The sequence below is a fragment of the Pelmatolapia mariae genome, linkage group LG18, assembly GCF_036321145.2.
Source record: "Pelmatolapia mariae isolate MD_Pm_ZW linkage group LG18, Pm_UMD_F_2, whole genome shotgun sequence".
Classification (NCBI taxonomy): domain Eukaryota; kingdom Metazoa; phylum Chordata; class Actinopteri; order Cichliformes; family Cichlidae; genus Pelmatolapia; species Pelmatolapia mariae.
The window spans coordinates 9,986,811-10,012,000 of record NC_086243.1 but is presented as its reverse complement, the minus strand read 5'-3'; the positions used below and the strand labels follow the sequence as shown (position 1 = coordinate 10,012,000).

At 41.1% G+C, this 25,190-nt stretch overlaps 5 protein-coding genes across 6 annotated transcripts; 4 read left to right on the top strand and 1 right to left on the bottom strand.

Annotated features, from left to right (window-relative positions):
* The first annotated feature begins 563 nt into the window (after positions 1–563).
* On the top strand, positions 564–6,412 carry prdx1 (peroxiredoxin 1). The gene is made up of 6 exons (XM_063461316.1): positions 564–658; positions 4,489–4,601; positions 4,787–4,940; positions 5,029–5,151; positions 5,238–5,368; positions 5,756–6,412. The coding sequence occupies exons 2-6, from the start codon at positions 4,496–4,498 to the stop codon at positions 5,836–5,838; spliced, it is 597 nt and encodes a 198-aa protein (XP_063317386.1). The 5' UTR covers positions 564–658; positions 4,489–4,495; the 3' UTR covers positions 5,839–6,412.
* Positions 6,413–7,445: 1,033 nt separating this feature from the next.
* On the top strand, positions 7,446–10,646 carry zte38 (zebrafish testis-expressed 38). Its single transcript, XM_063462852.1, has 12 exons — positions 7,446–7,496; positions 7,650–7,794; positions 8,257–8,320; positions 8,421–8,457; positions 8,563–8,583; positions 8,663–8,689; positions 8,786–8,853; positions 8,923–9,071; positions 9,175–9,407; positions 9,524–9,572; positions 10,448–10,488; positions 10,599–10,646. Exons 1-12 carry the CDS (start codon positions 7,446–7,448, stop codon positions 10,644–10,646), a joined length of 933 nt encoding a protein of 310 aa, XP_063318922.1.
* A 24-nt stretch (positions 10,647–10,670) lies between these two features.
* On the bottom strand, positions 10,671–17,257 carry aldh9a1b (aldehyde dehydrogenase 9 family, member A1b). 2 transcript variants are annotated; one of them, XM_063461693.1, is made up of 12 exons: positions 17,160–17,257; positions 16,765–16,983; positions 15,872–16,017; positions 15,601–15,730; positions 15,363–15,497; positions 13,228–13,424; positions 12,946–13,086; positions 12,643–12,831; positions 12,462–12,549; positions 12,177–12,318; positions 11,563–11,675; positions 10,671–11,371 (listed from the first exon to the last, which is right to left on the bottom strand). In XM_063461693.1, the coding sequence occupies exons 2-12, from the start codon at positions 16,943–16,945 to the stop codon at positions 11,277–11,279; spliced, it is 1,557 nt and encodes a 518-aa protein (XP_063317763.1). In that variant the 5' UTR covers positions 16,946–16,983; positions 17,160–17,257; the 3' UTR covers positions 10,671–11,276. The 2 variants fall into 2 exon arrangements, with proteins under 2 accessions (XP_063317763.1, XP_063317764.1); XM_063461694.1 differs by having other exon boundaries at positions 13,264–13,424.
* Positions 17,258–17,549: 292 nt separating this feature from the next.
* On the top strand, positions 17,550–22,739 carry uck2b (uridine-cytidine kinase 2b). Its single transcript, XM_063461617.1, has 7 exons — positions 17,550–17,660; positions 19,460–19,619; positions 20,082–20,178; positions 20,381–20,523; positions 20,775–20,872; positions 21,097–21,145; positions 21,363–22,739. The coding sequence occupies exons 1-7, from the start codon at positions 17,556–17,558 to the stop codon at positions 21,497–21,499; spliced, it is 789 nt and encodes a 262-aa protein (XP_063317687.1). The 5' UTR covers positions 17,550–17,555; the 3' UTR covers positions 21,500–22,739.
* Positions 22,740–23,188: 449 nt separating this feature from the next.
* czib (CXXC motif containing zinc binding protein) lies at positions 23,189–25,185 on the top strand. Its single transcript, XM_063461908.1, has 8 exons — positions 23,189–23,215; positions 23,302–23,385; positions 23,561–23,617; positions 23,725–23,806; positions 23,890–23,921; positions 24,006–24,083; positions 24,765–24,830; positions 25,075–25,185. Exons 1-8 carry the CDS (start codon positions 23,210–23,212, stop codon positions 25,150–25,152), a joined length of 483 nt encoding a protein of 160 aa, XP_063317978.1. The 5' UTR covers positions 23,189–23,209; the 3' UTR covers positions 25,153–25,185.
* The last annotated feature ends 5 nt before the right edge of the window (positions 25,186–25,190 follow it).

Below are 25,190 nucleotides of genomic sequence, written 5' to 3'. Positions count from 1 at the left end.
ATTAGAAAATAAATGCTCCACCGGTCGAGTATCACTAGTTTCTTGAGCTAGTAAGTTACTTTGCAAATTACGGGTAATGAGAAAAAAGGATGCAGAAGTGAGGTGAAGCTGAAAGAGTAATACGATGCTATTATTTACTGCTTGTTCATAGTGACAATGGATTGGCAGCACATCCTGAAAGAGGTTGAGTCTTACGATGGAACCTCATATGACCCCTGGATTAAGGAAGTGCCAGCCATTAGACACCTGTTCATTTATTTATTTTTAGTTTTACATCAATAATTCTGTGTATTACAGTGAATGGGGATAGTTCAAACACAGAGGGTTAGCTCCTCTGAGATTATTAAACAACTTTAACGCCAAAAACAAAATCTTGAGGTTATTTCCTGGAGGCCAGCGTTTATCTCTTCCTCCTCTGGGTTTCACAAGAGCGTGGATTCCCAGAAAAGTCGTGAGGAAAGGAGGGAAAAATGCAAAGTCATGCTACATAAGTGGAAGCTTCACATTCTGTGGGACTGACTGAAGTGGCCTCAGTTCACGTTCTGAGCGCAGTTATCGCGAGATGTGAGTCGTTTTATAAATCTCCCCCCCGAGCCCGAGTCTCTTACCTCCTGCACTCCGTGGGCCGTGACTGTGTGGTGTGAAGAAAAAAAGTGAGGTATGTGACACTAACGAACATGTAATTGTGTTCTTTAGAGTTTTCGCCTTAAAAGGACATTTTTCCTTATTGGTTGTGAAGTTTGCAGTTGTGTAGCCGAAGCTGAAGCGATATTTCAACAAGTGGGTTTTTCCTACATGTGAAAAAAAATCGCTTTCAGAAACTCGGAGAAAAGGATGGCTCGTTGATAATTTGTTTCCGTTTCAGTGAACGAAAGAAAGAGCCCGTGTGTGGTTTATTCTAGAGTCAAGGAAATATTTGAGAGTTTTGCTACAGCTGCAAACCAAACTCACACAGCTAACCCAGGTGGTTTAATCCCTGAAGATGGAAGTTATATGGCGAAAGAAGGGTTAGAAAACAGGTGTAACTATTTATATAAGGAAACGCATTAGAGTGGAAGTGGAAGTGCTTTGCGGTTTTATGTTTTTGCCACCTAATGTACTGTGCGCCCAATAATAGCTGTTTGGGCTGAGGTGGTGAGCTGCCATGTGTCTTTAATTATACACTTCACTATAATACAAGCTTATACAGTTCAACGGTTTGCAATGTTGAAATTTTGTATGTTATTGTTCTGTCCCACTGTGTTCACAGTGATTTATATAAATCTATCTATCTATCTATCTATCTATCTATCTATCTATCTATCTATCTATCTATCTATCTATCTATCTCTGTGTGTGTGTGTGTATAGATTCGAGCTTTAATAAAGAGGGGGGTTAAATAAAATAAATAAATAAAAAATGCAAGTGCACTTTTTTTTTGCTCTCCATAAACATGAAGCAATCATTTTGAGTAAAAAGCAACTAAAATATATAAAATCAAAGGTTTATTCATTCCAATAATTAATCATTAATTATTGATTAATGTGCCTGGTATAAACTGAATGAATGCATACTAATCAAGTGCATTTTATTTAACCAAATTTCCCCAAATGTAATGTTTTACATTGTACTTAAGTAACACATTACATGGAAGATTTACGTGCAATCAAATTACTTAAAGTCTGCATTTTGTGTTTACATATTTTTTTTTTGAGTGTATTAATATTTTAGCTAATATTGTGTCTATATACACAGTAGATCTACTTAAAAGGAGGACTTAAAGAGGAGCAGCCAAAAGAAGAGGAAGAAGAAAAAGAAGAAGACAGCTGCTGACTGTAGAAATGCCACAGACAGTGGAAACCACAGCTAGATTTGTTCTGTGGAAAAAGAAACGTGCTAACATAACTTATCTCCAGCATCTGTTAGGTTTTTAAGCTTTCCTACTGGCACATGCTGAACAACCTATACATACTGGTTATATATTGGTTATTAACACTGGCCTAGTCAGTCTCTATTTATAATCACATTGGATAAAGAAAAACAACAAATCCTCATGTCGGAGAAGCTGAAACTAAAGCGTTTTTAGTGTTGTAGATTTAGGACTACTTCATCTAATGCCAGTTAGGGTTAGGAAAAAAAAAGGTGGTTTGTTTTCACTTCACTGACTGATTTCTGTGTTATAAGCTCCACACATCATATCACTCAGGTTTACTTATTTGGATTATTGAGCATGCATCAAGAAATGCATTCATTGTTTAAGGGTCCTTGTCAGTGATAAGTGTATTTAAACTGAGCTGGTTGGTTGACTAAAAGATTAATTTGTAACTACTTTGATTGTGGCAAGATTTATACTTGGGATGTGCGCCACTAGTCGCCTAGCCAACTAATTGTCGTTGTTGTGACTAGTCGCTACCAGACTTACTAGTCATATAATCTAACTGTTAAAATTTTAATCAATATCCAATGGCAGTAAATTATTGTGTCCTAATTATTATGCTGCCTTCTACCACTAGATGGTGCATTGTTGTTGAGAAACACTTGAAATCTTTTAATCTAGGCCTCATCTTTTTGTTAACACTATTAGAATGAGATCATTGATACAAGCAGCCAAAATTAGTTTTCTCCAAAAGGCAGATGGACTCTGCCTTAGGGTGAGGAGTTAAGTCATTTGGGAAGGTTTCAGAGTAGAGCTGCTACCCCTCCTTGTAAAGGAGAAGGCTAAGGCTGCCACCTTGATATCTAATAAAGCTGCATTTTGAGTTTACGTTTGTCTGAGGATTCCTGTGTTTTGGGTCCGTTCTTCACCTAACACACAGCACCCCTTGACAGTATGACGTGACCACAGAATGGACCCAGCAGATTTAGTAAAGAATCGGCAACAGGCATCCTATCTGGGTGAGTTGACGAGGGAGGAAACTTGGTGTACCCTGGCTCTAGGGGGGCCTCGTAGCATCCAAGCTGCAACTGTTACTGCCTTTCCTTTGCTCAGTTCCCCAACGATAACAGTTGGTGGGTTTAGGCTGTCATCACTCCCACTAACTCTCCAGCCTCTTTGTCTGTCTGCCCTGTCCCTGAACCAATTCCCAGAGTGGGGGCAATTAGGGTCCAACCTGTCCCTTCACCAGTTCCTGTCCTCAGGGAGAGAGTGGTCAGGCTTCAGCATCAGCCTCAGTCACCAGTGGAGCCTGCTGTGTTCCCCACCCACCCCACCCTGAGCAATCTGGTGCTGCTCCATGCCAGCCAGAAGTCTCAGCACCACCTGGTCCTGGTTCTGAACCCGAGCCAGAGGTCACCACATGGTCTAGTCCTGAACCCTGTCCAGAGCCCAAAGGTCTGGGGCAGCGGATGCCAGCACCTGAGCTTGAGCCGGTGGGTCCTGTTTGGTCCGTGCCCGCAGTGTGCGCTCCATTCTGAGGTCCTGCTCCTTCCAAGCTCGCCACCAACCAAGTGGCCAAGCCTCCCATGTTGCCTCCTTCGTCTCCCATTGAAGCGCGACCTTCAGAACTGCTCATTCTTTGTTTTGATTTGGACTAAACTTAGAACTGAGTTGACTAATATTGACTTAAAGAAACTTAGGTTAAGTGTAAAGGAACTAATGTGGGTTAAATGACACAAATACGGATTTAAAACCAAACCTGAACTGGAAAAAGGGAGAGAATTTTACTTTTGTTTTTTGTCTTCTTGTTTTATTTAATTCCTTCTGGTATTTGAACATAACAACAAAAGTGCACTGGAAATTGTATATATATTCCTGTGCCTTCCATATTCACAAAACAGCCGTCGGTTCAAAATTCACACGTGTCTGTGGTCTGTTACTTCAAGGTTTCCAGTATAAACTGCTCTTGCGAACCTTGACTCTGGTCCTTGCTATCTGTAAATGTCTACAATGCTACTGTATGAGATTCCACTATAGCTTCTGTTTCTTGAAGGACAATTCTCTTAATTGTGTGCTGTTGTTCTTGTTTTCTCTCATCAGGTTTATAATCTGCTGCCGTACTTTACCAAACATTATTCCCCAACCTTCATTTATAATCTGAATGTTCTGCTGGTATTGCATATTTTTAATTTGTTGGTCTTGTTTGTTCATGAGAAATTGTGCATTTCTTCAAAGTGTTCACTTTGGGCTTCCAAAAATCTCTCCTGTAGTTGAAATTTCTCTTCTTGGATTCGTTTAATCCTGTTTTCTAGATTTTGATTTTCCTTCCTACTTTCACAAACGCCCTTTGGATGGATAAAACACCATCTGGGTAATTTAGCCGGAGAGGAGAACCGGTGTAAACTTTGTTTTTTGTAACGGTACACACATACAACATAAAAAATAACATATATATCTATATATATCTATATATATATACATTCTAGTGAAGAGGTGTTAGTCACATAAAACAGTGTTGGTGGGTGTTTCACGTAACAGAAACATTTCCTTGTTCTGCAAATAAGGAAGACCTTATGCACACAGAAACAGCACAGTGTAACACCGACTGCTTTCTTCTCCTGTAATCCAATCAGATTCAAGATGTCTGCAGGCAATGCACAAATTGGAAAGCCGGCCCCTGATTTCACTGCCAAAGCGGTGATGCCGGATGGACAGTTCCACGATCTGAAGCTGTCAGACTACAGAGGTAAAGGACAACCTGCGTCTCACCTTCTGTTTGACATGCTTTGATGGTCCTCCTCTCTGCGATTCATTGTTTTGTGATCCTGCAGCATATTCAGCAGAGATTCATTTACACTACAAAAGATGAGAATTAATTAAAGTGATGCATTCACTAGTCTCATTGGTGTTTTTTTTAATGCTTTGGTACAGGAAAGTACGTCGTGTTTTTCTTCTACCCGCTGGATTTCACCTTTGTTTGTCCGACTGAGATAATCGCTTTCAGTGATGCTGCCAATGAATTCAGGAAGATTGGATGTGAGGTCATCGCCGCCTCAGTGGACTCACACTTCTCCCATTTTGCTTGGTATTTAAAAAGCTTTGTATTTTACACATCCACAGTGACCATATTCATTTTTATTAAGTCCTCATACTATCTTTTGGTGACCGTGCAGGGTCAACACACCACGTAAGCAGGGTGGTCTGGGTACCATGAACATCCCCCTGGTGTCTGACACACGGCGCACCATCTCCAAAGATTACGGGGTCCTGAAAGAGGATGAGGGCATCGCCTACAGGTGAGTCTAATAATGTGGAGTCCTCAAAGGGCTGGTCTTAATATTTTTAAAGGAGACCTAGGAGCTGATAATTCTCTCTATTACAGGGGTCTATTCATCATTGATGACAAGGGCATCCTGAGACAGATCACCATAAACGACCTCCCAGTTGGACGCTCTGTTGAGGAGACCTTGCGTTTGGTTCAAGCCTTTCAGTTCACAGATAAGCACGGAGAAGGTATGGTGCTCTGCTGTGCCCATGTAATGTCTGCATTCTGGGTCTTGATTTTAAATTCTGTTTTCTCGCCCTGCCTTCTACAGCTCACATTTACTTGCAGTGAAAATCAGCTTTTTACCAAATTATAACTTTTGAATGTAAACTAGCTAATGGTTTTTCAGAAATAATGTGTGGCAAAGAGTGCAAAGACCACAGAGGCTTATTTAAATTCAAAGGTTTGCACTCTTATCTGCGCAATGTATCATGATCTCACAAACTGTCATTTTAGTTGCCTGTTTTTGCATGCAGAACAGAGTTGGTTTATTTTTAAGGTGTAACATGTATGTCATTTTGGCACACCTTCATTTCATCTACCAGTCAGGACTCATTATAGTCTTATCTTTTCAGTCTGCCCCGCCGGCTGGAAACCAGGAAATGACACCATCAAACCTGACGTCCAGAAGAGCAAAGATTTCTTCTCCAAGCAGTAATAAGCCCAAGGCCGGAGTCTGCTATCTGCTGTAGGAGATTTCATTTTGTGATTACATTTCGAACAATATTTACTGAAGCCGTTGTGCCTGTGGACGAGTGAGCCAGCTGTTGTAGTTGATGTGCTGTTTGTGTTTTGTTGTGTGTAGCGTGAACAGTGCACTTAGACCAAAGTATGTAATTGTGTTAAAACACTGCAATTATGTATGCTGTATTCACTGTCTGACAGAGCCAAATGTGTGTTTGTTCTCTCATGTCATTCCCCATTATTGTTACATACAAAGGACCAAACTGTCTGAAGCATTTCACTGAAATTAAGTAGAAATTCACCTGCCTATTATGTATTTATGTATCACGCTTACATGACTTCTTATGGTATTGTTAAGCACATTAAGAATATTTTGGAATGATGTACATTTACCCAGATACGTTATAAATTACACAATAGCACAAGAGAGTCTATGATTCCTTTATATTTATTGCATCTTTTTCCTCAGTCAACAGTTATAACACACGGTTAAACAACAAAAACAGGCCAATGTTGAATTATGTCCATGTATGAAGATCTTTAATAAAGCAAACAACAGTTTGCATTTTTTCTTGATTGTCAGTTTTCTTACACCCGCGTCGCACATTATTAATATATAGTAGCTGTTTGATTACAACACAGTTTATCCACATAAACTTTAACACCAACTGTCCAAACAACTGAAAATGCCAGTGTAAGTTAACAATGAATCTAATTTTTTTCTTTCAACAGACCTCACAGCAGACACTTTGAATTTGTCAAGGGATGAAAAAGTAGTGAAATCAATGCTATGTGTAGGCTAAGTGTTTTGGATTCACTGAACTTCTCTATTACATATTCTTTTTTACTAGTCTAAAAGACACAAGGATATAATTATTATTTATAATTGTTACACCATACTTATCCAGTTAATGTAAAGCTGGCAAAAAGAAAGTACCTGTAATGGCCATGCCTACTGGTCTACATCAGGGATGTCAAACTCATTATACATCGTGGGCTACATACAGCCCTACATACATACGGCGAACCCACTATGACTACATTTTTGACCCCACTTTATATAAGAAAAATAATTGCATTTTCAACAGTATGTCTCAGTTTTACCCAGAAAAGTAGTTTATAATTCACAGAAAATGTCTTTTTTTCTTGCAAGGAGCCATTGTGAAATTAGATCATACAAACGGGATATTTTCTGTGGGTTTTTTTTTTTTTTTAAATTGTTTATGTATCACTTATTACTTTAGCGTTCAAAGTAAGGTCAGTTTCCCTGACCCTGTTGCTTTTCTACGAAGTTAAGAAAAACTGGACCAATACCGAGTGCGCCATGTTTTGGGCGGGAAAAATGGATCGCTAGCTCCCCCACACACACCTGCCTGGTCACAGCTAATTATTTAATAACTCCTTTCTTACCTCCTCACCATGGTAATAAGCTTCCCGAAACAACGGTGAAAAAAATCGCATAAGAGCTTTGTTAAGAAGAATACTTTGGCGAAATTTAATATTGTTTGTTTATCTTGCTAGCTCGTTTATTGATTAGTAGTACTACCTAGCTAACCTCCGGTCAAAGGAAAGAAGGAGAAAATGGCAGCTGGGAAGATGCGCATGAAGAAAAATAAGGAGGAAACTGCCGAGGTTTGAATTCACCACATAAAAATGCCATATTTTAGGTGTTATTTACTCAGTGTTTGTATATGCTGGAAGATGTTTAAGGCAGTCAATGGCGACATCTTGTGGCCATGATATGACTGTGAACATGTTTTCTCCTTTCTTTTCTTTTATTTAAAGTGGACGGAGTTATTCCCGAACGACTTTAAATCTGCGCAGGAGTCTTTGCTCTTTGTGAAAAGGATGATGGTCGTGGCTGTCTCCTCTATCACCTATCTCAGGGGCATTTTTCCAGAGGATGCCTACAGATCCAGATATCTGGAAGGTGAACATTCAGAGAAACTATTGGACAGGACTCTAGCTAGGAGTTTAATAAAATCAGTATTCGGTGAAAAAAATGTACACTTACTGGATACTTCATAAGGTAAAATACACCTATTCAATTAAAAACGTTTCCTGGTCTGATAATTTCAGGTGGTAGGTTCATAATTTAGCTTAAACAATATGAAAGCATGGATCCGTCCTCTCTTGTATTATTGTTTGGGCCTCTTAAATTCCCCAACGTGTGCTAAAATTAAATGCCACAGCTTACTTTAGTATAGTTTCTGACGTATGTTCGTGCCACAAAACTCAAATAATCTCAAACTCGTACATAACAATGAGTTCACTGTATTCCAGTGTGGTGTTACCAGAGATTCAAATCATCAATGTGAAGCCAACAAATCTCTGTCTTACTACTTTTAATCACTGACTATAAAAGGCTGTTTTCTTTTTGTTGTTTTGCCAGATTTTTGCATCAAAATCTTGCGTGAAAACTGCAACACTCCTGGTGCAGCCAAAATTGTGAAATGGTAAATATAAAATCCCTGGTTTAATGCTAAGAAAATGTACAGAAGGAGAGTTTTATTACCCTGATTAATATTTGCAAGTGGCCTAATTTGTTTTGTTCAGGTTGATGGGCTGTTTCGATGCATTAGAGAAACAATACGTAAGTCGAGCCTATCGTTCAACTCTTGAAATATGTAATAATTAATGTGCGGTGCCATTAATATTTTTGTTACTTTTATTATTTTGTATGTTATTCTCTGGACAGCTCCAGCTTGTGTTCATTGGGGTAAGTGTATATGTAACATGAAAGAGACAATTTCCCGGTTACATAGACATGTCTAAAACTTACGATTGTTACAATCCAGGTCTGCGCTGATCCTGATGAACCCAATGTAAGTTCTGTTAAATTACTGAATATTCAAATTACAGCAGCATGTGGCCTGATCAGAAATGATAAAAAACGTATAAATCATTGTCTTACTTTGCAGCGGATAATTGAGTCCTACCACTTCAAATTCAGATACAGTGCAAAGGGACCAGAGATGGACATACTCAGGTAGGAATAAGTTTAAGCATGCCACCCAGCTGACTGCCTGAGGCTGATATAACCTCTGTGCAACCACAGGAACAACGGTATAAAGATGCAAGTGACCATGGACGACACCAAAAAGGCTTTGGTGCTTCTCATCAGGAAGCTCTTTCTGCTTATGCAGAACCTGGACGCCCTCCCCAGCAACGTCTACCTGACCATGAAGCTCTACTACTATGATGAGAGTAGGATACTTACTTTTAATGAATATCCTATATCCTTGTGTCTTTTAGACTAGAATTTTCCTACTAAAAACAAAAAATATTATACTGTGCTCTTCTTTCAAAGTCACCCCTGCTGACTACCAGCCGCCTGGTTTCAAGGAGGGGGAGTGTGACAGTCTGTGGTTTGAAGGCGTGGCCGTGAACTTCAGGGTTGGTGAGGTGGAGACGCCCTTTCACACCTTGAAAGTAGCTGTGTCAGCAGAACAGGATCGGGTGGAGAAACTTCAGAAAGGAAATCATTTGGGGGAGACTAAGCAGGTTTCTCAGGGGGCTTTTCCAGAGAAGGAAATTGAGAAGGTAGGCTACAGAAAGGGGACTGTTTAAGTACTGGATGATATCTTTATAACAGTCTCAATCCTGTTTACAAATGCAACAGGCAGTTTATGATAATATTCTTAAACATTTGGTTACAGAATCCTCCCAAGAAAATATATGAAGGAGAGGATCTACCTTCTGAAGACGGTGAGTCTATCAGGGCTGGGTGATTCATATTTCCCAAGGAGCCACATGAGAACTGTACAAAGGAGTATTGGGGGCTATATTAAGAAAGAAAATATTCATTTTGAGAGTACAAAGCTGATTAAAGCTGTTGTTTCAAGTCTGCCACAGCTGCTACACTCTGCAAAATGCCTTGTGTTGATGAATTACTGAAATCATACTTCAGAACTGGTTTTAACAGCAAGGAAATTATTTCTCTTTTAGCACATAAACACAGTGTGCTGATGGGTATGAGGACGTTGAAGAGATGGTGCAGAAAGCCTCATCTGATCAAAGGAAAAACCATACAAACTCAGAAAAGTTGTCTGGATTTATGCAAAATGACATGCCTGTCAATTTAGAAATGCAAGGATATCAATGGTTACACATTCTTGCATCAAAGAGGACGTATGCTGTGTCATAAGCCACAATAAGACAGCTGATCAAGTTTTTTCACCAACTCCACTACAAAGGCATTTTTGGGCATCGGGTATAGCAGCCGTGGGAGTTGTTTAGCTTGAAACAACAGCCTGTATCTTCACATTTCAACTTTATTCTCAAAGTGAATAATATTTTTTTTCTTAATGTGGCACGAATACTCTGTTGTAGAAATTTGGGCTGTTGTGGAAAGCAGATAAAATCTATATTGAGCAGAATTAAGTTCACATAATAGATGCAGCCCTCCACAACAGTCCCACTGTTGTGGAGGGCTGCATGTGCACTCATGTGTTCCCCTTGGGAAAACTGATCGCCTACCCTGGATGTGCTGCTACTGTTTAACCCCTCCCCCTAAAACAAAACAAAACAAAACATAAAATTGAACAAAAGACTTACAAAAAAACTGACTTTCCTCTAAACAGAGTCTGCACAGTTTAAGAAACCAAGGCGGCCCATGGCAAAGGTACAGTGGTACTAGACTGTAACAAAATCTAAGAAATCATACCATATTTGAGCTTAATTAATAATAATAATTATTCATTTTCCAACTGTGTACTTTTTTGTCTGTTTTAGAGGACTGCAGCTGCCAGAAATCTTACAAGAAAGAAAAGAAGAATCTAACCAACAAGACAAAAGATGTGTGAACAACCTGTTTATTTTAGTGTGATGTTATTTTACAATTCACGTTATTATCAAATGTGTTGGACAGGTTCCTTTGATAGTTCACTCTACCCAGACATTGCTGTTGTAGTTTTATTTCACACGACACGCTATAACATTCATAATTCATATAAAAGTACTTAGATTTTCATTTAAGTGTACAAAAATAGTTTCATGTGTATAGTTAATAAAATAAAGCTTGATTGTAAACATTGTTGTGCAAATGCGTAAAATACATTGAGAATCGTCTCATTTACATAAATGGCCAAAAAAGGTAACCAAGCACGAAACTCAATATGAAACTCATTCGCACTCAAGTAGCTAAAATCAGTCAAGATTTAGATTTAAATCACAAAGCTAAGAGCTTGAATTAGATTGAATTGGTTCAGAATGCAGTTTTAGTGCCTACAATGTGTTATATTTTCCTGTAAATTAGAAAAAAAGTGTGGATGATTTGAGCACATTGATCAAAGACTGTTAGTTGTTATTTGGAGCACAAACAGTTGATAGTTTTTCCTTGACTGATGGGAGATTTCCTGATCTAGAGTCTCTGTCTCAGTGCACAGCTCTGGCTTCCTGTGGCTGGGTGGTCTAGAAGAGGCTGTCTACATCGCCCATCTCCACAAACACAGTCTTCAGTTGGGAGTAAAACTCGATCGTCACCTGGCCGTTCTCCCGCCCTATGCCTGGGGAACATAAGGGTCACAAATGTACGCCCACTTTACTTACTGTAGTTGTCAGATGATGTATTTGTCCAGGTATAGAACTGATCTGAATTATTCAGTGAATTACTTATGAGTTTGATTAATAAAAAAAAACAAAGTAATGATTTGCCAGTCACATTTTGCTCCTGGCCAGCTTGAAAACGAGAGTGTACCTGACATTTTGAAACCTCCAAAAGGCACCTCCACAGGAGTGATGTTGTAGTTGTTGATGAAACAGGAGCCTGCCTTGAGATGTTCAACCACTCTATGGGCTCGCCTCACATCCCTGCAGAACACGCATAAAAGCAAATTTAAAATCTCAAAAGGTTGATTCCGTTCATCTGAACATTCAGATGAACAGAATCTACTTTTGGAGATTTACTTACCTGGATGATTGAGAATGCATCAAGAAATATTTTAAATAAATAAATTCAGACACCAAAGCAAAAGAAGAGGCTGACATACGCAATCATTTGGTTGTTCGTCAGCAAGGTTTCGCCAAAACAACCACATGAACAAACAACTACATGAAACATGCTGGAGAGCTGAAGCATGGGAAAGAAGGGACCCACTGAGTGTAGGTGACTTTGTTTGAGGGATTAGGGATTTGTATGTGTCATATGTGTATGTGATACACTGGGACTCAGATTAAGTGATAATCTGATGCCAGGTAGTAATTTGTATCCTTACCTATCATTTGTCAAATTTGACTTCAATTACTGGTTGGTTTGTAGCTTTAAATGTGGTTTTAAAAAAAAAAGAGAATTTGCACATATAACAAACCAACCTGGTGAAAACACCTGCAGCCAGACCCAGTGAAGTGTCATTAGCCCTCTGCAGCACCTCGTCTTCTGTCTCAAAGGGTAGCACAGACATGACTGGACCAAAGATCTCCTCCTTCACACAGGTCATGTCATCAGTGCAGTTACCTATGAAGGGGTAAAATTAAAGGATTTCAATCCACTAACTTCAGAAAACTTGTGGTGTTGCAGTCAGATTTAGTAGGGGGAGATAGTTTCCAGCACCGTAACAAAATGTAAAAATAGAATAGAGTATCTTATAGAAGGTCTACCTAATACGCATGGCGTCATGTAGTATCCGCCTCTGAGCTTGGGATCAGATGGGACATAAGGTTCACCCCCGCACAACACTGTAGCGCCCTAGTAACAATGCAATCCAAGTTGAAGTTGCAGCACATAATCCTACTGGTGTACACCTGACAAAATAAAAAGAACTCCTTGAACGAATCTTACCTCTTTTTTTGCTCGATCAACAAAAGACAGGACTTTATCCAGATGTGGTCGGCTGACCAGTGCCCCCATTCTGGTGCTCTCTAAAAGAGGGTCTCCTATTTCGATCGCTTGGGTCCTCTTTACCACCTCCTTCACAAACTCAGGCAGAATATCCTTCTGAACAAAGACCCTCGTACCATTGCTGCACACCTGTGATGCAGATATACAACACTATCAAGTAACAGGCTTCAATGTGAACCAGACACAAGCTGAACCATAGAGTGATGTTGAAATATAACAGCATATGAAAAAAAGATACACTACCTGGCCTTGAGACAGGAAGTTGGCCATGAGAGCTCCCCTCACAGCGTTCTCCAGATCACTGTCCTTAAATATGAGCAGTGGAGATTTTCCTCCAAGCTCCAAAGTCACTGGTTTGACCCCCTTAGATGCCATCTCCATGATCTGTGGCACAAAAGCAAATGGAAAAACATCTAGTTATTAGGACATATAAAGAAGACGTCGGCATCGATACCACGACATTTACAAATCCCAATTGTTTACTATTAAATGTCCTAGTCACAAGAAGTCTAAAATACCACGTACTTTCTGTCCTGTGGGCACACTACCAGTAAAAGACACCTTAGCAACATCAGGGTGTTGACATAGGAGGCTGCCAGTTTCCTGGCCCCCCTGGACCACATTGAAGAGCCCCTCTGGAACTCCGGCTTTGGCGTAGATCTCTGCCAGCATGACTGCTGTCACAGGCGTCACCGGTGACGGTTTAAACACCATGGAGTTACCTAATATGGAGAAAAGATAAAAAAGAAAAACATGGATTGTTTGAATTCTTTTAATAAGTCTGCACATTCAGTTGTATCAGTCTCCGTGGAATGCTATCTAAAGGTGAAATGCTGTAATTATTTTCTGAACTGTTTTGTGCTCAAATGAATTGCTGACTTTTAAAGATGGTACTGCACACATTTTAGTTTTAGTAGCGCAGCAGATAATGCCAAGTGACCTTACAAAATATAGTCTTGCTAGAACGTGCAGTTATCCTAACTTCAGATGCCCTTTCCTCACCCCACAGTCTAACTTTTTTTTTTTTGCCTGTCCCATTTGGATCTTTAGCCATGAGAATTGTTGTCTGAGGGCCAAGAAAGATGCCAAGCGGATTTACTTTACCAAGTGGATCATCATGGCCTTGCCATATTGGTCCATTTGATTGACCTTTATTATAATTATGTATTTATTTTATTTTATTTTCGGTTGTTACAGACGGGACAGACATGACTGGGGGATAGGACAGGGAGAGAGAATGAAAGAAAGAGAGGGAGAGAAAGAAAAATAGAGGGGAGAAGAGATGGTGAGAAAGGGGGGAAGAAAAAAAGAAAAGAAAAACCAAACAAAACACCTGGATCACCTGTATGGAGATAAAAAAAACCAAAAAAACAAGAGAAAACAAACAAAAAAGAGCAACATAATAAATACAACACCATCACAATAAACTAGCTAACAGCAGATAACAGTAGATACTAAATATTACATGTTATTGTGCAGCACGCAAGATCGACAGCGCACAATGTGCTTTGAGGTAGCAGCCAAGAAAGGTGTAGTTTGTGTCTGTGAACACCCGTGTGTACACCAGTGTGGATCAGCATGCTTGTATTCAAAAGGTTTCTCCATGTAACGATCTGCTAGGGAGTGTGGGGAGCCATAGCCCCGTCCCCCAGGGCATGAAGCAGGTATGGAGGAGATCCAGGCCCCAGACATCCAGAGGCCCCAGAGTACGAGGACCCAAGGAGGACCACCACAGGGGCAACCATGCAACCCTCCTGGGAAGAGCTGAGGAGAGCCCCAAACGAGAGGAGCCATGGAGCAGAGGCCAGGGGGGGTTGCAGTGACGTGCCCGTGGGCTCTGCCGGCAGCCAGCTGTGCCAGAGAGGACCGGGCCTCAGGCCCAGAGGCCAGAGGCCTGAGGGCACCCCACCCCCCGGAAGGGGCCCAGGCGGGCCACAGGCACCAGGCCCCGTCAATCGGACACCAGGAATGAGTCGGTACATACATGAGTGCCCAGCCCCAGACACCAAGAACCACCAACACACCAACGTCTGAGGGCATCAGCCACTGGCAGGGAGTGTGGTGAGGGGAGATAGGCCTCCTTACCTTGGAGAGCCTGAGATGTTCCCAGAGAGGTGGAGTCTAAGACCCAAGCCTACCCAAATCTAAGACACAGACGAACAGGCGCTCGTAGACACAAACGTGCATTCCCACCCCCATATACACAAACAAATACTCGGCACTCACCCGACGTGGACACAGACACAAATAGACACTGTACACACATTCACACTCCCCAAACATACTCTCTATCCCAGGTCCGGGTACCCCTGCCCCCAGAGGAGCAAACCATACCCGGACCAAGGAGAGGTAACCCTTCTCTCTGGGGTGGAGGAAAGGAGACCGCCTTCTTATCTGCAGTAGCAGAGAGGCCCCGCATCCCAGACCCCAATCTGACGGCCAGCCCCGAAGGTTAACAGAACGGGGGTGAGTGAAGACCCAAAACCTCCCTCCGCCCGCTCATATGTAGTGTTGCTGCGTGCTGTTCTAAAGTGCATTTAAAACAGTCTAACTTCTTAAGAAAATGTACTGATTCATTTTCCAGGAGTTTAAAGACATTTTCTTAAATGTAGCAAACCAACAAAGGCCACTGGTGTTTTGGTCGTGGAAGAAACCCATACCGCAGGCCAGGGCTGGAGCAGACTTCCAGGCAGCGATCTGAAAGGGATAATTCCAAGCCCCGATGCCAACACAGACTCCCAGCGGCTCTCTGCGAGTGTATGCAAAGGATCCCCCAGGCAACTGGACATGCTGGCCTTGATAAAGGAAAACAGAAGCATTGACAAGGTAAAACAAAGGCTGACGTGACATTTATAAAGCCATATAAATATGGCGAAAATATACGATAGCTATACCAACCTGCTAAAGTGCTGGCCAGTCCTGCATAGTACTCTATACACAGTCTGGCAGAGTCCACATCCAGACGGGCCTCTGTGATGGACTTCCCATTATTGACCACCTCCATTTCAGCTATTTCCTCTCTGTTGCTCTGTGCATGAAAATCAGGGCATATGCAATCTAATATATTAGATGACTCATGAGATCTTCCTTTTGCAAGATATAACAACAACTTTGTTGAGCTGTTCTTCATTCTAAAAAACAAAACAAAAAAAACATAAACAACAAACACCTCAATTATATGTGCAGCTTCTATCATGACCCTTGCCCTCTCCATCCCCGACATTTTGCTCCAATAACCGAAAGCCAGTTTGGCAGCCTTCACAGCTTGGTCCACCTCCACAGCACCACAAGGCTCCAACTGGCACAGGACACGGCCTACAACATGGAACGTAAGATAGCTCAAGCGTCCAAGTAGGCAGACTTTCATAAAAACAACAGGTTGCACACAGTTTCCATTTGGCACAGTCATCTATGATTCCAGTCGTTCTTTGATGTGAAGGAAAAAATAATTATCGGCCTACAGCAGCTACAGGCAACTGTGCTGTGAATTTTGTGGCTCGCTTACACTTTAGAGCTGGAAATGTCATTTTCAGTGATGGTAACTGTGATTAGATAAAGAGCATCATGCATAAATGGTGGGGCTGCATGCAGGCTCTGTGCTGGCTCAGATGGAGTTAAGAGAGCTGAATTAAAAACAGGGACCGGGCCTCAAAGAGCATCAGAATATAATTGGACTAAAAATGTGTAATGCACGGAGTAACAGGCAGACTATAAGGCATCATTAACTGATGATGATGTGCTCTCATGTCTTGGTTCTGCTCCAATGAAGCTGTGCAGAGGAGATAAAACTGTCCATACAGGACTGCTGGTCTATAGCTGTGACTAACTGGATACAAAGTATATCAATCAACATGTGTAGAAAGTTTACTTTTATTGAAAAACTAGTTACCAAGTTTAGAGGTGTATTTGGCAAAAAGACTCTAATCATTCAGAAAGTAACGTTAAAATCATTTCCCCCTACTAAAGATTACCAGACATACATATTCACACAGCAATGGCCAAAGTCCGGTCATAAGGCAGGGTCAGTACTTTTTTTCAGTATTTACGAGCTGTGTGTTTTACCGGTTGCAGGTTCGTAAACATTGTCCTTGCTGCATTTCTCAGGGCCTGTCCTCCTCTTCCCAGCCCAGAAGTTAAGCGGGACGGTGATCTCCACCGAGCCGGAGGAGATGCACCTCACTCCAGCAGCCAGAGGAGCAGCTGCAGGCCGCCGCAGAGGGAGACTAGCGAGTCTCCGGAGCATATTGGCGCTCGTCCCGTTGCTTCAAGTGTCACTGGTGACTGTAAAACATGCAGTATGCGGGTTAACGTCACTTTACCGATAACGCTGGAAAATCTAAAAAGGAGTCTGACTCGATTACAAGCAACTGCGCCAAACAATTATGTGCTAACGACTCTTTCACTTTACTGTCACTTTTAAAATTTCATTATTGGATTTAAGTTTTGAGAAAACATACCTATAAGACGTTTAATTTGTTTTCGAAGAGTCCAATCTCAACTTAAGCGTTTAGTTGCCATTACTACGGCACTTTTCTGACGATTCACCAAGGGGCGGGCCAAATTGCAGCCGAGAGCCAATCGGTGCTCACCGGCCAGTGGCGTCTGAGCGTACTATACGATTGGATAGTTTCACTGTCGATCACTTAAAGCGGCTTTAAGAATATACTCTCATATCTTAAACATAATTAAATGTCAGTAACTATTGCATGGCTGTAAACCTTTCTTAATAAATACAAGCAAATAAAAATATATATAATTAAAATTGCAGTTGTTTAAAATAAAGGGCAGCGTTGTGGGAGGAGCTTCATCATAACGACGTTCTAGCTCAGCGGCTGGAGCAGCACATTGCAAGTATGGCTGGAGACAGTGAGACACATTTAGGGGACCGCGGCGAGAACACCCAGGTTGTTCGGCAACCTTTCCTCATCGGTGTCTCCGGTGGCACTGCCAGCGGCAAGGTTAGCGTTCTAGTGAGCTAATTTGACGGGTTTCACGTAGTGACACGTTGAGAATTTTGAGTTAATTGACGGCTGATGCTCGCAGCTGGGTTCGCCGGCTGACCGCGTGGCTTCAGCGACGCAGCAGTGAGGCTTGATTGACAGTTCACAATAGTTTAGGGCACTGGTGCTCTGTCTGTGGTGCTGAACGCTGACTTTAGTTAGTCCAGTATTCTTCTTTTTTGTGACGGAAATAATAATGATAATGATAAACTAAAATTACAATGGATGGTAATAATGTTAGCTTAGTTAGCCCCCGAGCTAACGATAAATTCCATCACATGCTAGCAGTGCCGGGAGATCTAAGACAATAGCTAGTGCTAACTTAACTCTAAGCTAGGCTAGGTGGGCTGTGTTTGTAAACAGTGTGAGCCACATCTCTGTCAAATAAATAATATTATAGCAGCGTTCAATTTATAGTACTCGTTGTTTGACGTCAGATTTTTTTTCCCTTTGACCTGGGATAACTGCTAACGTTAAATAACGGTAACCTACCTACATGGTGGCTTATTGGATAATAATATACTGAACCCCCCGCGCGAAAATCACTGGAAAAAGATGTCGCTTATCTCTACTTAATATGTGAAACCTTAGATGCCTTTTTAAAAAATAATAAATATATATATGTATATGTATGTATGTCGATTCAATAAGTATTAGCTTAGCTTATTGTATGCGGAAGACTATTTTAATTTGACCGAGTTACATTAAAAGCCTCGCACAAAGAAGCAGCCGCGTGGGCAGAGCTAAACTTGCCAGCGCGCACGGTGTCGCTGACTCTTAAACACAGACGTGGCTATTTCTCCAAAGACGTCATCACATTTCTTTGTTATGAATTTTAGGTGTTGTTGTTTTTTTGTTTTGTTTTTTTAAACAGTCATCAAATTTCACATAACTGACTAGCTAAATGCGAAGGTTAGTCAAGGTAAACGATAATAAATTGGTGGTGAATGTTACTTTTCGGGGCTTTGTTGTGAGCCCGTCGTACAGTCATCTCCTTTGGGCTCTCTTTCTGGCTCTTTAAACCGTATCATCTGTTATTGGCATTATGTCAGTGTTTTCCTGTCAGTTTCCGGTTTGACGCTGCTCAGGGTGTGAGTGATGTCATGTTCCGCGTTTGGTATATTTAGAAGACATACCAGTTTTGTTTCATATTCATTAGCCTTACTGCTGAAGGTCTCCCCCTGCCTGTAATGGCAACAAAATAATGAATATGATTTTTCTTTAATTTAAAAAAAAAATTAATACTAAAAAAAAAGTATTATATACAAACAAAGTTGAAGCTTCAAGGTGATACTGTAGATGATCTTCCCTGTGTCACTGGGGTGGCTCAAGGGTTCATTCAAAGTTTGTCCATTTTATCAGAAACTACCCCATTTGAGGGCTTTGACCCAAGCTTCCAGCTCTGGTGTGAGGCTGTTTAAATTCGTTGTAGCACAGTGTAATGGGTACAAAAGGAAGCAGAGCCTCAGGCAGTGGGGGAATGCCCTGTCAGCATTGGGCATGAGATTCTTTTAGTTTGGGAGGTCAGTGAGGACAAAAAGGTTGGCCACAGGGCAGTTTGCAAACGTGATGCAGGATGTTTACTCACTCAGGTTATTTCTAGGTTAAAATCTTAATCTATGTGGGTTGATATTTAGCCCACATGGGATGTAGCAGGTGTAAAATTCTTGGCCCATGCTGATGTTTGGCCGATACTGGTATTCAGCAGTCATATTGGTGCACTCCACTGATAGTCATGTTCTTGATCATTTCCACAGTCGTCTGTGTGTGAGAAGATCATGGAGCTGCTGGGACAGAACAAGATTGACCACCATCAGCGGCAGGTGGCGATCCTCAGCCAGGACAGCTTTTACAAGGTGCTGACTCCTGAGCAGAAAGCCAAGGCACTCAAGGGCCAGTTTAACTTTGATCATCCAGGTATGATGCACGTCAAATCTTTGCTACGTTACAGGTTTTAGTGGCTAGGTCATTTTACCTGGCTTATTGTATTAACTAAATGGCATCTTTCATGTGCACATGCAGTCCAAAGTGGATTACAGTTAAACAACTGGAGGATAAAATATGTTCAATGACACTTAACAGTGGCAACAATACATAGAACTTTTGGAGTCCATTTTTGGAGTCAGGCTTTTCACCCTCTGGGTCTTGCTTCCTTTCTGGGCTGATTTTAAATCTGCACCATCAGCAAGCCGTCCTCAGGCAGCTGCTGCCAGGCTCAGACTGAACACAACACATGTTATACGAAAGCGCTTCCTGGGTTACCAAACGTGCGGGGAGCGGTGCCACGTGTCTGTGGGTGCACATTGAGCTGTAGTGATGGAGGTTAAGTGTGACCAATTGTAACTAAGCATTTTTCGGTTTTCCTTTTCTTGACCTCAGATGCCTTTGACAGCGAGCTGATCATGCAAACACTGAGACAGATCCTTCAGGGGAAAACTGTCCAGATCCCAGTTTATGACTTTGTCACTCATTCCAGGTGAGCGCCTCTTTGTTTACCATGCTGTTTAATTTGGCCACAATTCATCATGTGATCATAGAAGCACAACAGAGGCTTTATGCAGTTAAACAAATAAAGCATTTGATGTGTAACTTCGATTGTGTAATATGCTTAAATTTGTTTTGACACGCGTGTAAATGCAGTCGCTCACAGAGAAGAGGCACCTTTCTGTGTGTTCCAGGAAAGACGAGTTTGTTATGGTGTATCCGGCTGATGTGGTCCTGTTTGAGGGCATCCTCATGTTCTACTCGCAGGAAATCAGAGATCTGTTCCAGATGAAGCTGTTTGTTGACACAGATCCCGACACACGGCTGTCGCGTCGAGGTGTATAGCGTGATTTGGGTTGCTACTCACAACTAGTGTAACGATTGTCACTTAAGTGCACTGTTAAAGTACTTTTGGTTTTCAAAAGTACATGTGGACTGTCTGTTATCTTAACATGGTGTTTGTGTGTGTTTGTGTGTGTGTGTGTGTGTGTGTGTGTTTTTGTTGTTTCTTTTTTACATTGGCATACTTCTGTTTTTCATGTCTAAATGTATGACATGTCTCATATGTGCTTTGTGTCTCCGTTTCAGTTCTGAGAGACATCAGTGAACGTGGCAGAGACCTGGAGCAAGTGCTCAGTCAGTACATCACTTTTGTGAAGCCGGCCTTTGAGGAGTTCTGTTTACCTGTGAGTGCTCCTGTCTTGTCTTGTTGACTAAACCAGGACTGACACCATTCTAGTTTTAACACTGATGCAGGCAATTATTTTTTTGGTAACAAGAAATATTATTGCCACTCCAAAAGTGCTATGTGCTTGTACTTGTTTAGAATAAAGAATTGTTCCTTATTATAATATTTTTGAGCTGCTGTATTGGGCACTTTAATCATAAGAACATTTCTTATTTCTACTAGACGAAGAAGTATGCAGATGTCATTATTCCACGAGGAGCAGATAATCTTGGTAAGGCCTCAGTGATTGTTATTGTGACATCTTAACCTACAAATAACTAACATGTTTAACTTGTCCTTTGGATTGTGCTTGAGTTTGCCCATGCGAGGCAAAGCAAACACATGTTCGCGCTTGCTCCTGCTCACCACTCGCTCCAGTGATACAAATAACACACCTCTGCCACACAGCATCTCGAGGTCTTTAACAAACTTTCCATTTCCTCTTTCAGTGGCCATCAACTTGATAGTACAGCACATCCAAGACATTCTGAACGGCGGACCAAGCAAACGTCACAACGGCTGCACAAACGGCCACAGCACTCCACGGCAGCGGCGGACCTCCGAGTCAAGCAGCCGGCCTCACTGACCCCGTCACACCTCTCTTCGCAGAAGGGAGAGGGGTGTGGGGTGTTGTAAATAATGCCTGTAGGCATCACTGTATTTAAGAGATGAAGAAGAAGAAATGCAAAGAGAATTGAAATGCCTTTTATTATATCATGACTACTCTTATGTTATTGGTTATTTCATTGTAACCGTAAGGATTTGATTTTTATTTTGTCATGAGGGTAAAGATGAGCTCTTGTTGCGATGAGACCATTGGTTAAATATTGATCCCATGCATTTCACCCCTGCCTCTTTTTTTTCCCCCCCTTCCTTTCTTTTTATGTATCCCCTGCTGCTCCGTTAAAGTTCATGCTGTAAATGAATAAAATTGGGGAATCCTTTTTTTTTCTTATGTCTGATAAAACTTGAACCCCTTGGGGGGAATCTGATGACATGTTTAGTGTTCTGAAAGGAACGCGAGTTAGACAAGTGATGAATCAGGTGCACTCTAGCTGGATTTGCACTGACAATCTTGGGAGTGTCTCCAACAATTTTCATTCAGTTCCTGGTTTTTCTCATTTGTGTTAAGTGTATTGTAGTGTCCACACGTTTTGTATGCCTGTAACAGAAGAAACACATTTTCTTTTTATTTTCCAGTACCAGTTGCTACGTGCAGAATAACACGACTAGCAGATCAATGAAGCCAAATGCCAGAGGGTTCAACTGAGTGCTCTGATAACTATGTCTAGTGCAACTGTTAATTATGGGGTTAGTTGTCCTGTCTAAATGGCTCACATGTGTAATGATGGAAGCTCATACAGATCCTAGTGTTTTAAATGGCACAGACTTTGGTTTGTGAGCAAAGTGTTCAAATCTGTGAATTGCTTTTCTATACTCCTCCCTCTTCTAGAATTTGTTCACGTTCACATGGACAAATGAGTTGTCGAGTTCGAACTGGCATGTATATACTCAGGTTGATACCAATGGATTTGAAATGCCAGGTACAGCAATATCACTTATCCCAGGTGTGTGGCCATTAACCACCGAGATCCACCACAATGCCTCTGTGAAGATGCCTCAGGTTAAAATGTCTAGTAAGTATTCACACTTGCAGTTTCCACTATGAAAAGGTTACAATAAAGAAACAAAAAACAAACAGCTGGATCCATTTTTTAATGTGCTTAATTAAATAATTTGTACCATAAGATTTGTACTGTATGATGAATTGATAATGATTTGTTTGGTGATTTATATTTGAACGGTTAATAAACTGATGCGGTTTATGTAGCTTTGTGATTATTTTAACAATTTAAATGCATTTCACAGAGAAACAGATTTCATATTGTCTTTGGTACATCCGCTAGATGGCGCACGTCCGTCCTGCTTTAGCATTGGTGATTTAAAATGTACTTTGACACTTTTTGATATAGTTCTGAAGAAATTCTGACGGCCATCAGAACCGAAAGATTTTGTAATTGAGCTTAATGCAAAATTTTAGTAGAAACAGCTGAAATGCCTCATTTAGGCAACAAAATAAGCAGATGCGTAATAAAAGATTATTTATTTTTAGTTTATTAGTCACCTGCAAGCATGGTGCATTCATTCCTATAACGAATATTTATTTCTACGTTATGATTGTTTTGAGATTAACTGAAAAAAATGCAAAATTTAAAATAGCTGTCAGTGGTTTGGAAGTTAGAATTTACGAGGTGTCCTGAATGCCTCAGGAAGTTGTCAGCGGGGAAGCTTCAAGATGGTGGTACGTACTGCTGCTGCGTGTCTCTGGGGTAATTTCTGCTGTTATTATGTTAGTTTTAACCACCTATTCTGTCCTGTGCATGGCAGAAATTTGGACTGCAGTTTAAAGCCACCCTGGAGAACGTCACCAATGTTAGACCATTGGGGGACGACTTCCGCTGGTTCCTGAAGGTATGAGAAGCTAACATGCTAAACTGTTTTCATCCATAATAAAATATGCACTTTTCCTCTTCCTTAATTTAACCATGTGTAATGCTGACACATACTCACTAAATAATGAAACATGTAAACATTGTTTTTTAAAAGATCATTTATGTGTTTGTTGTTTGTTTTGCCTTAAATTTAGCTCAAGTGTGGAAACTGTGGAGAAATTCCAGATAGATGGCAGTATGTAACTCTGGTGGTAAGGAAGAAAGGGCAATTTTTCTATTCAGTTTAACATTATTATTATTATTATTAGAGAATTGCACGTATATAATATACCACCTGTACTTGTGTTTGCCTTCACAGGAGAGTGTGCCACTCAAGGGAGGACGAGGGAGCGCCAGCATGGTGCAGAAGTGTAAACTCTGTTCCAGGGAGAATTCCATCGGTAGGCTGTGACATGACGTCCGGCTCATCTTGTCTTAATTTGCAGAGTTAAAAGCTTACGAAATGTCAACTTTTTCCTTACAGATATTCTGGGAGACACAATCACACCTTACAATGTAAGCAAACGTCCACGGTCAGTTCTCAGGTTTGTATTTCAGTGTCTCTTTCTCTAATGGTGTGTCGTGTCTGCTGGGTTGAAGGCCGAGAACAGCGAAACCTTCAAGACGATGGTGCAGTTCGAGTGTCGAGGTCTGGAGCCCGTTGATTTCCAGCCACAAGTGAGAATCTTTGTTGTCCTATTTCCACAACTGTCCATATGAACTGGAGGAGATGTCGGATGTCGGTTCATTTTTATCCTGTATGAAAAAAGGTTTTTGATGGATCACCTTTTTGCCCGTTTATTACAACAATGTAATAAAAAAAATTGAGGTTACAATATTTTTTGCCCAAACTTTAAAATAAGAGTTTTGGGGTTAATAAGTAACTACTGCTGCTGCGCCAGCTGTGAACAGAGGCTTAAAAAAAATTATTGGTTGTTAGGCCATCTCATGTGGGAGGTTTATTGTTTATCCAGCAAAGGACAACAAGGACAGTCAGACATTTGTGAGGCTTATTTCTTCACAGGGTATGATTTATTACAATTTACCAAGTTAGCCGTCTATTCTAAATAAGGATGCCATAACTCTGACCCATTTTGGTGAGATTCAGGTAAAAGGATGTCATAAAGATTTGGAGAGGGTAATCGGCCAAATCTGGGCTTGCTTTGTAGAGGACATGTCCAGCACACCAGTGCTGTTTGCCTGTGACAGTGTGTCAGGGTTCAACCCTGCAAGAACCTCTTTCGCTTTATCTTTTGTGTTATGTAATGAAGCTGATGCTATCTATGCTATCTGGTAGTGTGTTCTAGGTAACACTGTGATAATGGCGTGACTTTGACTTGTTGTAATCCCCTCCTCCAGGCTGGCTTTGCTGCAGAAGGAGCCGAGTCTGGAACGCCGTTTCCTGAAATCAACCTGCTAGAAAAAGTAAGCGCAGCAGAAACTAATCGCTCACTGCAAGAAAGTAAACTTGACCTTTAGCAGACTTTCAGCTGTTTGTTTAGTACAGCAGGATACAATTCACTGATTCACTGATATGTGATTGATTTCCTTTGGTAGTGCGCATTTTCATTTATCTTCACTGAACTCGTGAAAATCACTGCACTTTATCTGAAAATAATCCCTACAGTTCCTTCTCTTGCTCATGTTTTTAAAAACAAAAACATTTCAGGACTGGACCGACTACGATGAGAAAATTAGTGAGTCTGTGGGGATATATGAGGTCACACACCAGTTCATCAAGTGCTGATATCACCATGCATTGAGCCTTAGAGGAACACTGCAGGA